Here is a 16106-nt window from a genome sequence, read left to right on the forward strand (position 1 = left end):
ACATCAGATTTCTTCCAGACCTCAGGCACCTCCCTTGTTCTCCACAACCTTTCAAAGCTGTTGGGTAGTGGTGTACCGATAACATCTGCCAGCTCCCTCAGTGCTCGTTGAGTGTGTCCCATCCAGGCCCATGGATTTGTGGCTATGACGTTTGCCTAAATGATCTCTAACCTGATCCTCCCCAGCCAAGAGAAAGTCTGCCTTTCTCCAGAGTTTCTCCTGTGTCCCAAGGGTCTGGGATTCCTCAGGGCTGGCCTTGGCAGTAAAGACTGAAGCAGAGAAGGCATTAGTTAGTGCATGTGAAGCTCCTGAGAGCAGAGGATAGTGTGTGGAATGTGTTGCTTTATGAACCAACCCAATTGTTAAGTTACTGCTGGTTACATGTAGGAGGGTTGCTCTCAAACAACAGAAATTTCATTATAACAAGCCTACGTAGTATTCAGAGAGGGGGAGTTTTGTAGGGAAATCCAGATTTCATCAGGTTCCACTGTGCAAGATCAGCTATTTTTTGAGGACAAATAAAAAAAGTTACATAAAGTTCAGCTTGCCTGCTGATAAAACCAGGCTGTAAACTTCATCACACTGGACACACTTGCATGTAAAGCATATCCCTGGTAGTGTTTAATGGTGCTTAAAGTAGCTAAAGAATACAGCATAAAGCCTGGTTAGCCATATACAGGTCCAGTTCACCTTTCTCTTAGAGTGCTGTTGCCGAACATGGAGTTCTTTCTGCTTATGTTCATGTAAACTGTAATGAGTTCACTCCTTAGATGCTAATATTCTGAAATAGACTCACACCATTAGTGCCCTGTTTCACTCATTTTGCAAGTCCAGTGGCTTTTTTAATTTTCTTCATATTGGCTTTAAGCTAAGTTGAATGTAATTATATTAAGATAATATAATATAATAAAGCAAGACAAAACAAAAACCATGGAGGGTTAACTTAATCATGGCCAAAGCCTTCACCTGATTATAAATGAAGCATATTTTTAGCTGAGGGTTCTTGCCTAAAATGATTTTTTTGGTAATGTTTCACATGCTTTAACTGATTATTTTGCTATCAATGCTGATAATTTATTTCTGTACAATCTAACAATTTGTTATCCTGTATTTTGAACCTCTTAATCAAAGAAGAAAGGCAGATTGATTCTTCTGAGCATGGCGAGTGTATGACTTTGCACTTACATACCCAGGCACTGAAGCTGAAAGTCTTTTTCTAACCTGTGTGATGCTACTGCTACACACCTAACCGACGTGTATCCCCATGTGTCAAGTGATTTGAAGAGCTTAACAGCACCACAGGCACTTGGCATTTCTCAAACTCAGATTTCTCTTGTTTATTCAGGAAGCTTCTGGCCAGAGGTAATTTCTGAAAGCCTTGAGATAGAAACTGAGATGGTTGGGAAATGTGCCACAAGGAAGTATTTCTTGATATTGATTGTATCTTTATTCTGAGATACGTTCTACAGCTTTACACCATGAATGACTGCAAGCAGGCGGCTGTTGATAATACTTGTGTTATCTGGATAAAGATTCCAGAAGCATAAGAAAAAAGTGACAAGGAGATTGCTTCTACCAACATTTGTGCCTTCTCTGCACTGCACCTAGCTATAGTGCAGTGTATAGAATTTAGGTCTATTTTGTGGATAGAGCTCTAAGTTAAGGGATAAGAATGTTCGTCTTCACCTCATAATGTGGGCTTGCATCACGTCCGATAGCTTCATCTTCCATGAGAGCTTAGTAGGGTACGGCACAGACACTAACACACTGGGAGAAGATGAGTGAAGACTGTAGTAAGATCTTTGGAGAAAGAAGCAATAGAATTGCATTCTGTCCAAATTATTATTATTTATTATTATTCATAATAATCTGAGCCTGTTAATATGTAGGGTGAGGAGTGTTACTTCTGTTGTGGATGAACAAGATTTAGGAAAGGATGTAGGCAGGGTAGTTTGGACTAAGTGAAACTGAGGAATTACCTTTTGGTAGGAACCTCTGGTCACTCAGAAGTTAACCTTGTCTCCAAAAGTCTTCACGTAGGCAGATCTGTCAGAGACGCCTATGTCTTTTTTGCAGTCATTCTGGCTGAAGTAAAAGATGCCAGAAATTCGATTTCATAGGTGTGAAAAAGACTAAATGTACCTCACTATTCCACTGAGGTCAAGAGACTGAAACCAAGGTTTTTCCAGACAATTGGTTTCTTCTTTAGAAGAAAAACACAAGGGAACTATTGAGAATGGAGCTTCAATCAGGTAGGCACGAAGAAAAGGGGAGAAAGAGTAAGATAGAAGTAGTTTCTAAATACGCTCAATAAACCAATGGAAACTAATGGAAAGCCAATATAGGCTGGAGGAGGTTGCATTGGTAGGTGGTGGAATGATGGTTTCCACAGAAATCAGTCTTTGTTGGATGTTTTTGTTGTTAAGACTGACATTTTTATTTCCAGGGATTTCATTAGTTTGGTAAGACCTCGGGTCTTTGCCCATGCTTTCAGCAGGTGAAATGGCTCAATGATTTCTGGGGTTCCCTTCCAGCCTCCGTTTTTTTGTGGTTCTGTGCAGATATGCAGGTTTATAGTCAGAAGCTGTGGCACTGGATGTCTTTTAAAAACAGTTTAGAAAAGTCCTTAGTTATCCCGAAGCAAGAGAACATTTTGTCCTCATTTATTTGGTTGTAAAGCCGCTTCCTGCCTATTGTGTGATTGCAAAGTGGCCCAAACTGTTTATACATGAATTAGAGTTAGCTTATCTTTTGTACTCCGGCCTTTTGTCATCTGCAAACATTTATTTTTTTAAACTTCAAGTAATCAGAAAAATGTTGAGCATTATGAAGTTTGCAGGAATCCAGCAGAAATGCAGTTATAGTTCATTTCTTTTTTAGTTACACCTTAAGGTTCAGTTTTTAATCTAGTGTGTGCTTGCATTATTGTGGGTATAAACAAAATGTTGTGTGCTTTGAAATCAGCTATCTTACATATTTTTTTTCTTCTTTTGACCCTATCAGCCTTATGATTCAGATTTTTAACCTAATCCTAAATTATTTTAAGACCTTTATTTGGTACATCCATGACCAATACTAATTAACTAATTATATTTTAATTTTCTTACTAAATTCTACATTACAGTTATTTAGACTTTTTTTTTTTTTTTTTGTACTGATGCAGTGTTAGCTTTCTTACAATCTTCTAATACTTTCCAAGCATTTAAAGGCTCAGTGAAAGGAAAATTAATTGTTCATAGTGTGGCTTATCCAGCTTCCTACATTCTAGGATGTAGTTTATCTGATCTGCAGGTTTAGGAGTATTTAGCATGATGATTTTTTATCATTCTCTTAGGTACTGCTGGATTGCAAGGTATTTTCACCATGTGACTACATAACCTAGGTGTCCTTTAAGAAACGTGACAAAATAATTATTAAACATTTTTTAAAAATGTTTTTTTTTGTTATTACTGATTCTGGTATTTCAATTTAGAACGGGTCCAGTAACACAGTGGATGTTAAAAGATCTTTGTTGTTTTTCAGAAAAAACTCCTTTCCATTGCCCTCAGTTAAACTACCTACATGGACCTTCCTACCCCGTGTTTATTTGCTTTTCTTACCAACCTCTTATAGTTTATAACTTCTGGTCTTACAGCCACTATTAAGAAGTCTCTCATTATGCCATCTGAGCTAGCTGCTTGAGTTCCCCTCTCTGGCTGTGGTTTAGTGAACAGCGGAGCCAGGCTTACGATGCGTTGCAGCTGAAAGGGGGCGATCTCATTCCCTGCCCCTTCTCCGCTCATGGATGGGGAAATGCCCGTGTGCAGTGTTGGCCAGACCCTGCTGCAGGCTGGTTCAGCTAGCTAACCTAGCAAAAATCTCTCCCTCTATTTTTTATTTTTTTCCCTCTCCTGGGTTTGAATTATGCCTGGTTGGTGACTTAAGTTGACTCACAGGCAGATACGATGCTCACCAGAGCTGGCGCAAGGTGTGGTGGGTGAAGTGGACAAGTGTGGCATCCGTCTTTTGGCACTGTCAGGATGTTTAACCGGCCCATCATGAAGCTGTAGTCTAAGCCAATTTAGTTGTTCTGAATTACTCCAGACCTCTCAATCATGGGATTGCTGCTTTATAAGCATCACTAAAATCTAAAAGTTGACATTTTGAAGTACTACCTGCCCATAATATTAGTTTGAATTGATTATAAACAACAAACACAAGTAATGGTGACTTGGTTGTCAGAAATACTTGGTTGTGCCATCTGGCCAGGCAGCTTAAGATGAGGTATAGTGTATGATTCTGTCTGATGACTACATCAAAAAGTGTTTTATTTTTCTTTCTTTCCACGACCTTCATGCTCCGATCTCCAGTTCTGAGCTCAGTTTGGGGCACCATAAATTAATGCGCATACTTCACAGCTTCAGTGAAGAGGACAAAACTGACAGTGGATATTGCTGGACACATGAGCAAGATCTAAAGATTAGACCCAGACGTTGAAATAATGGCTGGTAGACTTCTGTGAATAGTGGAAATGGTGAACTTTTGGATACTGCTCCTGCAATGTCTTGGTACAGGCACACATTTACCTTTCTGATGATTTGAATAGGAGGTGCGGTGAATCTTTGTTGGGAATGATTCCTTAAGGGTAAAATTCAGCATGGCTTTTGTTTAAAAACTGGCGTGGAGGTTAGAGTCACATGTTTAAGAAACAAGGCATTTTTGGAAGGCTTCTTCTGTTCAACCTGTGGCAACCGGTGACTTTTCCTAATCATTTTTTCCTAACCAGTACTAACAGTGGGACAGCCTTAATAGCTCTGTATTATTGATGACGTGATATAACCCAGCAAAGACAGTAGTGGGGAGGGGAAAGGAAGGCAGTGGAGGCTATGGATATTATATAAAGAATGTATCCAATTGCAAAGCAGGAGTGGAGAATCAGCAATTGTAAAAATCAGCTGCTTCATTTAATGACAGTGAAGAACTGAGCAGAACTCAGCCATTCCTGAACGCACAACCACTGCTTTCTGGAACAGAAATGAGACCTTCAAGAAGGGAGATTGGGTGATGCTAAGAGGAAGAGTTGAATTGTTATCAGAATTGTGAGCTGGCATACTTTATGACGTGATTATTATCCTGTTTTGTTGATGTTTTTTAAATATCTGAAGATATTTAGAAGAAAAAAATGAAGATATTTAGAAGAAAAAAAAAAAAAAGAAAATGAAAATATTTAGAAGAAAAAAAAAGAAGAAAAAAATGCCGAGTCACATAACAAGGCTTTTAGCAAGAAATACATCTGAGACAATGGCGAACAAAATGATTCCTTAGGTTATAGTAATTGAAATAGTCATCCCAAATTAAAAGAGAGATATAATGGATTCAAACTGAAGTGAAAGCAAATATAGAAAATGCAACACTTGAGTATTAAATTCTTAATAAGTAATTCAGGAATTGCCTCATGTTTATAAGATTATTCTTTACAGGCTGGATGATTTCTATTGGTATTGAGTTAGCTAAGGAAGAACTTACAAATCAACATGTCAGTAAACACAGAGGTCACACAGCACTGAGGAGGAATACTTGGTAGTGTAATGATATGCACAGCTGAAGATAAAAATCAGGTTTTCAATTAAGAGGCCTGGTAATCAGCCCAATGAAGGGCACTACACAGAAAGTATGCTATTTGCTGCTTTGGACTGTTTTTAGCTTACTCTATCCTTACAGGAATTTCTGTTTTTTTTCTTGCGTGCTCTAAAGTAAACTTGCCCTTTCATGGCAACTGAAATGGAAACCCATTATCTAGCAATTCCAAGAAAACAAAAGGTATGCAGATATTAAGATGCCTATCTTAAGCTTCTCAAACATGCAAGACTTGAAATGTAATGCTTTTTGGCATGATGCAAGACCTTCCTGGCTAGCTGGATGGCAAAAACTACCACACTTGTAACTTCCACACTGTTCCAGTTGATAACCAAGTAAGTCATCTGCTTCAAACGCACTACCTAAATAGTATTTGGCAGTGGTAGAGGTAGACGATTATCCCTGAAAACCTACCTGATAATACACTTAGATAATGACAAACCAGCTTGAGCAGTGTAAATCCAGTTTGTAGTAGCTGTGAGTAGTACCTGGGCACTGGCTTACAATAACAACTGGAATGTGAACAGAAGTGTCAGAGCAGTGATCTCCAACACTTTGAGTTAAATGACTGCTGGAAGCACTGAGCAGTGTTGTACCCTTTCACATCCCTAACCACTAACTGAGGATAATGGGTGAGCAGCAAGAAAATGGCTTATGAGCTCTCCTTGCCACAGTCCATTCCTCTGCCTTTGCTGAAGACAAGAGTCCTGGGCTAGACGGACCATTTGGTTTGGCCACAGGGCAGTGGCCAAAGGGCACTTCCATTCTTCATTCCTGCCTTGCAGCAGAAGATAGCAATCAAACCCTACCCTTGGACTATTACTTGCCAGCATGACAAGAATGGTACTTAGTGAAATGATATTCAGCCAGCTGACAAAGTCAATTCAATAAGTCATTACTTATTAAACTACACAGGCTGTGGGGCTAGTGGGAAAGAAATGGACACAAACATACATTTGTTCAGCTTAAACTTTTGTTTCTGTTCTCTAAGCTTTGAGGGACTATCTATTCTTGGACTGTGGAAGTAGTAGTACTTAAATTACCTGCTGTTATGACTGGGAAACAGAAAGAATTACTTTAGGCTTGCCATGGACATTTTTCCTGTGCACTCAACAGAATATATGCTTATTAAGGAAGTTAGGAAATCTATAGCATTTTATGGCATTATTTAGAGAAAGCAGCTCCCAGCTAACTCATGTTTACACAGTCAAGACTTTGCTGACAAAAGTTATCTGCAGTTTTGTCTGATCTTAATTAAATTAAGTACACCAATTTAGTAAAGGCAGAAGACATTGCAGACATCTTCCCAAGCATTCCAGTTTAGTAAAGATGTAACTCTGCAGAAATCATCCTTCCACCCATCTTTTTTGTGTTGTTTTAAAGTACAGAAAATAGATCATATATTATCTCTACTACTTACTACTTGCAAATCAAGTAACACATTTAATACAGGCATAGTTTTGTTCTCTTATCATATTGTATCTCTGTGGCTTTGAGTGCAAAAGTATAAGCAATATAAATCAGCATTTAAATTATATATTACATGTTTATTATGGGTGCAACAGTTTTAAAATTTACATTTTATGAAAAATCAGAAGTATTTACAATTTTTGCAAGATAAACTTGTATGTTCTAATTTACAGTCTGACGTAGTAACAATTCATAAAAATTCAGATCCTTTAGAGTTGTGTTTACAAATTATTTTTTAGAAGGCAGCTACAAAGGATATTGCTGTATACACAAGCAAGAACCAGCTTGCTACTTTTTTCTTTTTTTTTTTTTTTATCAGCTACATGTATTTTTTACATTGTTTTTGAATTTCTTTACAAAAAGTCTACATAAACTTGTATGGCTTCAAAATTGTAACCTGCACCCAATGCAAATGTATGTATAATCACCTGAATGAAGACTAGTTTAAAAGTGCTGAAACATAACTACTTCATTTAACTTAGAATTGAAAGTAACGGTCGATTAAAAACAGCTATACAGTTTTGGGTTTTCATTAATAAAACATATTCATGTTAAAGAGCATTTGATTGCAAAGCAGATTACAATTAAGACTCCAGTACATCGACTGTACCATTTTATATGAGTTAGAAATTCATCATTCAGTAAGATCATCAAATTAAAAGCCAGATATACTCTTCCAATCAGGTCTAAAGTACAGTATCCCCTTAATGCTAATAATGGAAATCTCATCTGCAAAAGTGTATAGTATACCTTAGAATTTATGTAGCCTCTGCAAAGCTTAATTTACTGTAAAGCTTCAGCAGTCCAATTTATTACCGGTTCTGCATGAACTAGTTCTAGCAAGTTGTATTGTTTTAATATACAATTTAAAATAGATACTGGTATTGTGAATGGTCACATAAAATCCCCACTTTCACGTTATTAAATTATTTTGCTCCAATACTTTTGATTTCTGCATTGAAAAAAACACTTGATAATAAAAACACATAAAATATTTTCTAAATTAGAAATTTACTTTAAAAATGTTACTAATGTGTCACTTCCCTGTGCTTAGGCTGTGTAAGAAGAGTAGATGACAAATATTAAAATTGGTGGTTACAGATAAAATATAAGCTAATAAAATGGCAGTACTTGTCATCCTGCTGCCATAAAATACCCTTCTGAAATGCTATTCCTCCCAAAATATTATGTTAACATTCACTTCACACAATTCCAAAAGCACTTAAATTCCAAAGACTTGCAATCAAAGTGAAGGGAAATGCTGTCTGTGTGCTGTTATAATCTTCAGTGATTTTTAAGGATTCTCATCTTTGGTGACATTAAAGTTTCTCTCTCAAAGTTTCAATGTCCTGCATGATGCATCTCCCTTTACTATGGCTGCATGTATTGCAATTACCCCATGAGGAAGTAATCCAGTATTTTAAACCTCTTTTAAAACAACCTCCAGTTTTAGCAGATCTCCCTTTTAAATCCCAGTCAAAGGAATTTTTATAAAGTTGTATGTATTATACAAACAGCATGCTTTCTTTATGAAGGGCCAAACTTTGAAAAAGGAAGTGAGGCACATGAATAACAAACTGGATAGGCACAGGTTTCTTTTAAAGGCACAAATGTTATGCAAGTCATATAAAAATAAATTAAATCTACAACATTAATTCAAACAATCACAACGCCCATAAAATTTACTAACTGCAGAAGTAAATCGCTTCTGTCTTTTGCAATTTTATAACACATTGCACTTAGGAAAAAAAAAAAAAAACGAACAAACACCTATATAAAACAACTTAGATGTTAATAATATATGATACATGGGAATCAAGTTACATTTTTATACACCTCTAACTCAAATGGTTTTATGGCATGAGTGGATGGAAGAACTACATGAGTTTGCCTTTGTTTTCCTTAAAAACTGGCAATTAAAGAATCTGATATTACTTATGGAAAGCTCAAATATTTCTTACTTGCTCTCCTACATTTTAAGGTTTAATGCTTACAGTATAACATACAATTTCATACTTTCATTACAACTATTGATTACCATTTTGACTTCTATATAAATTTACTAAAATTTTAACAGATTTTCCCCAATATTGCAGTTGATCATTTACAGACAGTGTTGAAGTTAACTTCAGTGCTATTAAAGTAATAAAAAGTTTGCAAAATGACTTTCAAAAGTGCATTTTCTGTTCTGTAGTTCAGCCTCAAAGTAGGTCAACAATTAAAAAAAAATTAATGCATGTTAAAATAGTGTTTGAGAAGTAGAGGGGGCAGAGTGAGCTTCTTGCACTCCTTTGATCCAATAACTTTCACAGGTTCATCAGCAGTCTGCCATATACCGTCCTGAAAAATAAAGGTAGTTTTTTTTTGCATTCAGTAGGTAAAATAGATTTTGTCAGTATTTTCCTGTGACCAGTTTAGCTAACTATGGAAAAACAAAAGAAATGCGAAACAATTTTCAGACATGTTTGAAGGAAAGGTAACTATGCATCACTTGTTTAACAGTTTCATAATCCATAATTTAGCACTACAAAATATATCATATATTAATTTGAATATGTAACCATTTCAACATCTTACCAGTGGCAAATCTCTTCTTAAGCAGGGAAAGCCGATAGCCAGTGCCTACTAGCTCTACATCTACCCCTGAAAGGGTGCTTCCTTCACTTATGAATTGCACTGCAAGTGTTGCTGGTTTACTGGGTCCTTCTGAAAGCTCAAATTTTGCCCTGAGGGATCCAGAACCTATAAAAAACCAAGAGGAAAAAAAATATCTCATTGTTCTAATATAGACAAGATTTAATGAAATACATTTCCTAAAAAACTTTAGTTGACTTTTCATAGACATTGGTGAAGCTCACTTCAGTGCCATTACAAAGTAGCAATAGTTCAAAATTATTTTAAATACACTTCTGTAGCTAGTGCAAGGTATTAAAAAAAGCATGCTACTGCTCCCTTTTTCTAGTTCTTTAACATTTTCTTGTTCTTGCACTGTCTAGCAGGAAAATAATGAGATTTAAATAATAAATAATGGAATAGTAAAAGTCAAGTACCTTTACTTGCTTAAAACAACTTGCTATTCCTAGTCAATAGGAACAGCTAATTGATGAGGAGAGCTAGTAACTTGATAAATTTGCCATAAAGTCCATTCCATTTCTTTAGTATATATATCATAGTTTGGGTAAATGGATTCTCATATTCAAGAGCTTTGAAAGTTGGTTGTGTTTTACCTCTGTGATTCAACACTCACATGTGTTGGATTGTACAAAAAGCACATTTTACCACCCTCTACACCAGAATAAAGAGACTTCAAGACTAATATGAAGTCTTTCTGTAACTTCTATTGTTCCTATAAATGTAAGCCTGGCATATTATTACTTCCTCTTAAACACTGGATTGTGAGTATTAAGTATTTGTGCTCAAGAGAAAGGGAAACAAAGGTGGTGGGAAGAGAAGGGAATGTAGTAGAACCAGCGGGATATGCAGAAGTCTACCGAACACACACATGATGTGATCTGCATCACTATCAGTCCATTTTATGATGCTCTGCATAAGGAAAGAAAAAGAGAAGGCTATCCCTACATAATCAAAACGGAAGACAAATGGCAAAGGACTGTGAGGTCAGTGAATGGTAAAGTACACCAGACTACTGCAACAACCTTGGTCAGATCAAATTCCCTCAGATTTTGTTCAAATGACCACCACAACTTTGCAGCCTTTACACCAATTGAAGAGGGCTTCCCTTTCCAGGCTTATAGTTCCTGTATGAAATCAGACATATTTACAGGAAAATCTATGCTTTCATAATGCTCTTCACTAAATTCTTAACAGGACTAACAGCCCTTCCAAGGGCCACAAGGCCATTTTTTCCATAGAGGCTTTGTGGATGAGATGCTTCCTTTTTGCCCCTACTTCAGAAAAAACATTGCAACTACAAAGGCTTCAAGGACTGTGACATCAATTAGACTTAAGGGAAAGGCAGCTGTGTGGAGGATACCTACTGATACCTCACAAAATGCTACATAAACTACCACTCTGAGCAGATATGCACAGTCTTTTTTTTTCCTCAGAGCTGTATGCAAAAACAAAGACCCTCAAAATGCAGGTCAAGAATCATCTCGAGGTGAGCCTGTCTCAGCATAGCATTTTATTTTTTTTCAGTTCTTGCGCTAAACACTTGCTACTTTATCTCAATGTGTGGCAAAACAGAAGACAGGTAGATTCTTTTTATTTGAATAATTGCTCATTTTCAAATAGCACTGATGTAATAATTTCCTTATTAAATCTAAACTTTATTTTAGAGCTGGTAACTGCTTTCAAGTTTCAACTATTTTTCTTTTTAAAATTAAATGATTTGTGCTGGTTTCAGATGGGGTAGAGTTAATTTTGTTCCTAGCAGCTCATATGATGCTGTGTTATTTAGGATGAGAATAATGCTGCTAACACGCAGATGTTTCAGTTGTTGCTGAGCAGTGTTTATGCTAAGTCAAGGCCTTTTCAGTTTCTCATGCTGCCCTGCCAGCCACTGGTAAACAGGATACAGCATAAGACAAAATGTATACACGCATGAGGGTGCAGAGGCTAAACTGATTGTATTTTTATTGTTATCATTTTTTCTGTAGAAGAAAATAAAACAATAAAATCAGCTTGCCTCCATTCTCAGACTTCTCTGAAATGCTTGATATTTTCCAGCAAGCTTTCATCTGGTCTGCATTCCTGTAAGTGAAAGCTACAGGTTAGTTACAAGCATCAATTTTTAGAACAGTATTTCTGTAAGTTTACACTATTACTTTAAAAGACTACATACGTATAAACTACATCCCTAAATGGATGCTTATGAAAATGCTTGATATTTTGTGTAAGTTTGTGGAAAACTATACAAAGCAAACAAGTGCACTGCACCTGAGTTCGCAGCAGAGCTCATGCGTACACGACACCTCTTTATACAGTTAACACTGTCCTATGCCTAGGTTGACAACTCAAAAATATTTGTCTTCAAAGGGTAAAGACAGGCCAAACACACTGGAAACAGTTTGAAAGCTGAGTTTTTATGCTTGATGGTTATGGTATGAATGGGAACAATGCTGACTGCTCTCTCCTATGCGAGAATCTTGGCTGTGTAAATTTTACTCAATTTCTATTCTAATAAAACTATTGTTGGCAGAAGTGGCACGTGGTTTAAGTTTATGACACACAGATTGATTTCTGATTATATACAGGGACAGAAAAGAAAAGGGCACCGAAAACTGGAGTCTCTAAACTGGTAAGACATTTTGATATTGAGCACTTTGCAGCTGTTCCATCATAGGAAAGTCAACAACATAAAGCTGTGAGTGGCATGAAATGCTGATAGGTGTGAAATAGTCTTGGACATTGGTATAGCAGGAATGAAGTGTTCACGTAAGTAGCACAGACGATGCCAGTCATTTACCAAAAACAGAATTACCAAACTGTTATTAAAAACAAAAATAAAAAAGCACAATGGGCCACTAACCAACCCAGTAGGCTTAAAATGTAGCATGACAAACACTACAACTGTATTTATTTTTTGTCAACTTGCAAATCTTAAAATTCTAGCTTTGGGTGGTTGCTTAGTTGAAAGGTAGAATAGCTGAGATTGAGTCCCTTACTCTGACAAATCTGCTGTGAAACTGTCACTAAGTGTTGAATCTTCCTAGCTAGCACTAAATCTTCCTGTTTTTACTTAGGTTTCACTATTAAAGGGTTTTGTGGAAGAAGCCTGGACAGGGAGAAACTGATCATGTTGCGCAGGCAGTATACTGAATCTGCTCCAGTAGAAAAAGCTTAACATGATCTGGTTACAAGTTTTGCTCCCTTGAAATACAAAATCTAGAAAGATTCAGTCTCGGCAGATTTTTTTCCACTTAAAATGATTCTGTATTACCACATTGTCCAATCAACACATCTAAGAGGATTACCTCCTGAAACATTAAAACCTATCTGATAAATATAACAAGTTTATTCTTCTGTACCTTGCTTTATATCAAGGTTGACAAAGTTTGGTAATCTTCATGTTTTACTCGGTTAAAAACACCCTCTTAACCCCCTTGGAAGTAAACATCCTGGAATTAAATTATACCTGGGCGAGTAATTTAATGTTGCCAAACCACAGGTGCAGTGGTTGAATTCTGGTCACCTTTCGCTCAAGGATGCATTTCTCTGCTTTTCCTACCACCCTCTGCTTGTTTTCACAACTTTGTAGCAATATTCTTATCTGAGGCTTATGTCTCACTTTCAAGTGCTGCTGTAAATGGCCTGCAGGCTTACAAGGTGGTGGCAGGTAGCTGTGAGTCAGATGATAATCGTGACAACTCTCTAACTGAGAGACAGAGCTACATGGCTTATAAAGTACTCTTCCATCTACTGAGTTATCTTTTAAAACAATTTAAATCAGAAGCTAATTTTTAAGTTAAAATAATCAAAAAGTATAAATCTGTATGTTGCAAGTACCAATGAGCAGAGGATACAAATACACAAACGTACGTGGAACCTGAGTGTGACACTAGCGTTATGGCATGAAGAGTGGAAGTTGTAGTGGGCCTGGCTGGGATAGAGTTAAGTTTCCCCACAGCTACCCACACAGTGCTGTGCTCTGCATGTGTAGCTGGAACAACATCTATATCTCACCAATGTTTTGGCTACTGCTGGGCAGTGCTGGCACAGCATCTCCATCCCTCCACCCCCAGAAGCCAGTAGGCTGGGGTAGGCAAGAGGAGGAGAGAGGACATTGCCAGGGCAGCTGGCCCAATACTGACCAAAGGGATGTGACATGCCATCTGATGTCGTGCTCAGCAACAAAAGCTGAGGAAGGGGAAGGAGAAGAGGGGGACACTCGGTATAAAAGCATATGTCTTCCCCTGTAAAAGCTACACATTTTGAAGCTGTGTTTTCCAAAACATTGCTGAATATTGCTTGCTGATGTGAGGTAGAGAAGAATTGTTTTCTTCGTTTCTGTGAATCCTTTGTTTGTTTTTCTTTTTTCTATAATTAAACTGCTCCTTATCACAACCCATGAACCATTTTTCATCAGATTTTTCTCCCCTGTTCTTTTGAGCAGGGAGAGTGAGAGAGAAGTGTGCTGGAGCTCAGCTAGCCATCAGTGTGAAGCCACCACAAGTCCATATACGTGGATGTATCTACATACACACAAATGTATATAATGTTTTTTTAACCATTAAGAGATTCTGGTTGCAAATAATGTTATTAACAATCCTGTCTATTGGACCAAAATAAGACATTGTAATTTTCATGAAGACCTGTATTATTATACAGTTGGAATGGCTGAATATAGTCTCATTTTAGTCTGTATGAATTGGCTACACATGGTCTATTTTGGACCAGAAAACGTCCTATGCACTTTATTAAGAGAAAAAAAAAATCAACCATTTCTTCCAATGAAATTTTTTAGGCTATGACCCTAATGAATACAATGAAATGAACTTGAAATAATAGAAAGAAAAGTATTTATGTTACCATTTTGCAGGTGGAAGCGACTGCATGTTTGTTACTCCTCCATCTACTGGCACCACAACCTGTACATTAGACAGCATACTAGGCACATTCATAGACTCTGGATTGTATTTATAATCCACTCTCACATCAGTAGTGCTAGCGTTACATTTCCAGTAAGTTGCAAGATTCAAGGGAGTGGACTGGATGCCATTTGAAGATACCTGTAAAAAAAAACAACAACCAAACAAAAAAAACACATTGAAAGCAGCTTAATTACAATATCTACCCTTTCAGGCAGAATTATGGAATTATAGTAATAACTATAGTATAACTATAAATCCTATAAAAGATCAGAAGAACAGTAGACCTCTGAGCCTTTAATCTCAGAATTCTAAAGATTGTTGCAGCCTACAGTAATTGCCATTCTTTTAATTTTAAAATAATTGATTTTAAAAAGACCATTTAAATTCTCTACGGCCCACGTGACTTCTTCCTGTTCTGGCTTCCTTAAGTCCAAATAGTTTCGTTTTACTCTTGTTCTCTAACTCACAGAAGTAAGTTACCAGTGGCAAACATCCTTACCAACTGTGTACCACATCAGTTCAGCTAAAGAGAATACCTGTCACTGGACAGGCAGACAGCAAAACAGTTCTTACATACTAAAAGCACTGTTTTCCTGGTGTAGGAAAGATGGAAGAGATGGAAGCTGCTGCTTCTGTGGTTGAGCTCATGCTGCTGCCCCGCTGCATACCCCTACCACCTTCCTCATCTGCTTGAGGAACCTATCTTGCCTTTCCTTGGCAAATCAGGACTGTTTCCATCTGCCATGGCTACTGCATGCCAATGCCTCACTTTTCCCCAGTGTTAAAGGCCTCACAACTCCTCTTTCCACAGCGCTCATTTCTGCAATCCAAAGAGCAGTTCTGTTCCTTCAATCTTTCTTCGGGTTTTTGTGAATCTTCTTCTGTTTTTCTGTGAATCTAACATTCTTTCTATAGATTCAGTATGGCAATATTTTGAACTATACTGAGAGGATGTGGAAAACTACACTGGTATTAATAGCTGCACTGGTAGGCCTAAAAAATCCTTGTTTTCCTGTTCAGATGAACATGTCACTCCTGTGTTTTCATTAAGGTCTTTGGCTGACAGACAGAACATCCCACAGAATCACAGAGTGACTCAAGTGGGAAAGGACCTCTGGAGGTCATCTGGTCCAACCCCCCTGCTCAAACAGGGCCACCTAGAGTCAGTAAGCCCAGGACCATGTCCAGACAGCTTTGAAATATCTCCAAGGAGGAAGACTCCATAGCCTCTCTGGGCAACTCATGCCACTGCTTGGTCACCCTCACAGTAAGAGGGTTTCCCGATGCTCAGGTGACACCTTCTGTGTTTTCAGTTTGTTCCCATTGCCTCTTGTCCTGTCACTGGGTACCACTAAAAAAGCGCCTGTCTCTGTCCTCTTTGCACTCTCCCTTCAGGTATTTATAGACATTGATAAGATCCCCCCTGTCCCCATCTTCTGTAGGCTGAAGACTGAATCCCAGCTGTCT

The 16106-nt window shown here is 37.5% G+C and overlaps 1 protein-coding gene across 4 annotated transcripts in view; it reads right to left on the reverse strand.

Moving 5' to 3' along the window:
* Nucleotides 1-7186: 7186 nt before the first annotated feature.
* The window catches only part of FCHO2 (FCH and mu domain containing endocytic adaptor 2), an 87778-nt gene continuing 78858 nt past the window's right edge, over nt 7187-16106 (reverse strand). For all 4 annotated transcript variants that reach the window (XM_035309562.1, XM_035309561.1, XM_035309564.1 and 1 more), the window contains 4 exons: nt 14578-14777; nt 11735-11799; nt 9664-9828; nt 7187-9426 (listed from right to left, as the gene is read on the reverse strand). In XM_035309562.1, the coding sequence (XP_035165453.1) occupies nt 9404-9426; nt 9664-9828; nt 11735-11799; nt 14578-14777 (453 nt within the window). In that variant the 3' untranslated portion in view covers nt 7187-9403. The remainder of the gene's footprint in view (nt 9427-9663; nt 9829-11734; nt 11800-14577; nt 14778-16106) is intronic.

Source organism: Oxyura jamaicensis, chromosome Z, assembly GCF_011077185.1.
Source record: "Oxyura jamaicensis isolate SHBP4307 breed ruddy duck chromosome Z, BPBGC_Ojam_1.0, whole genome shotgun sequence".
NCBI lineage: Eukaryota > Metazoa > Chordata > Aves > Anseriformes > Anatidae > Oxyura > Oxyura jamaicensis.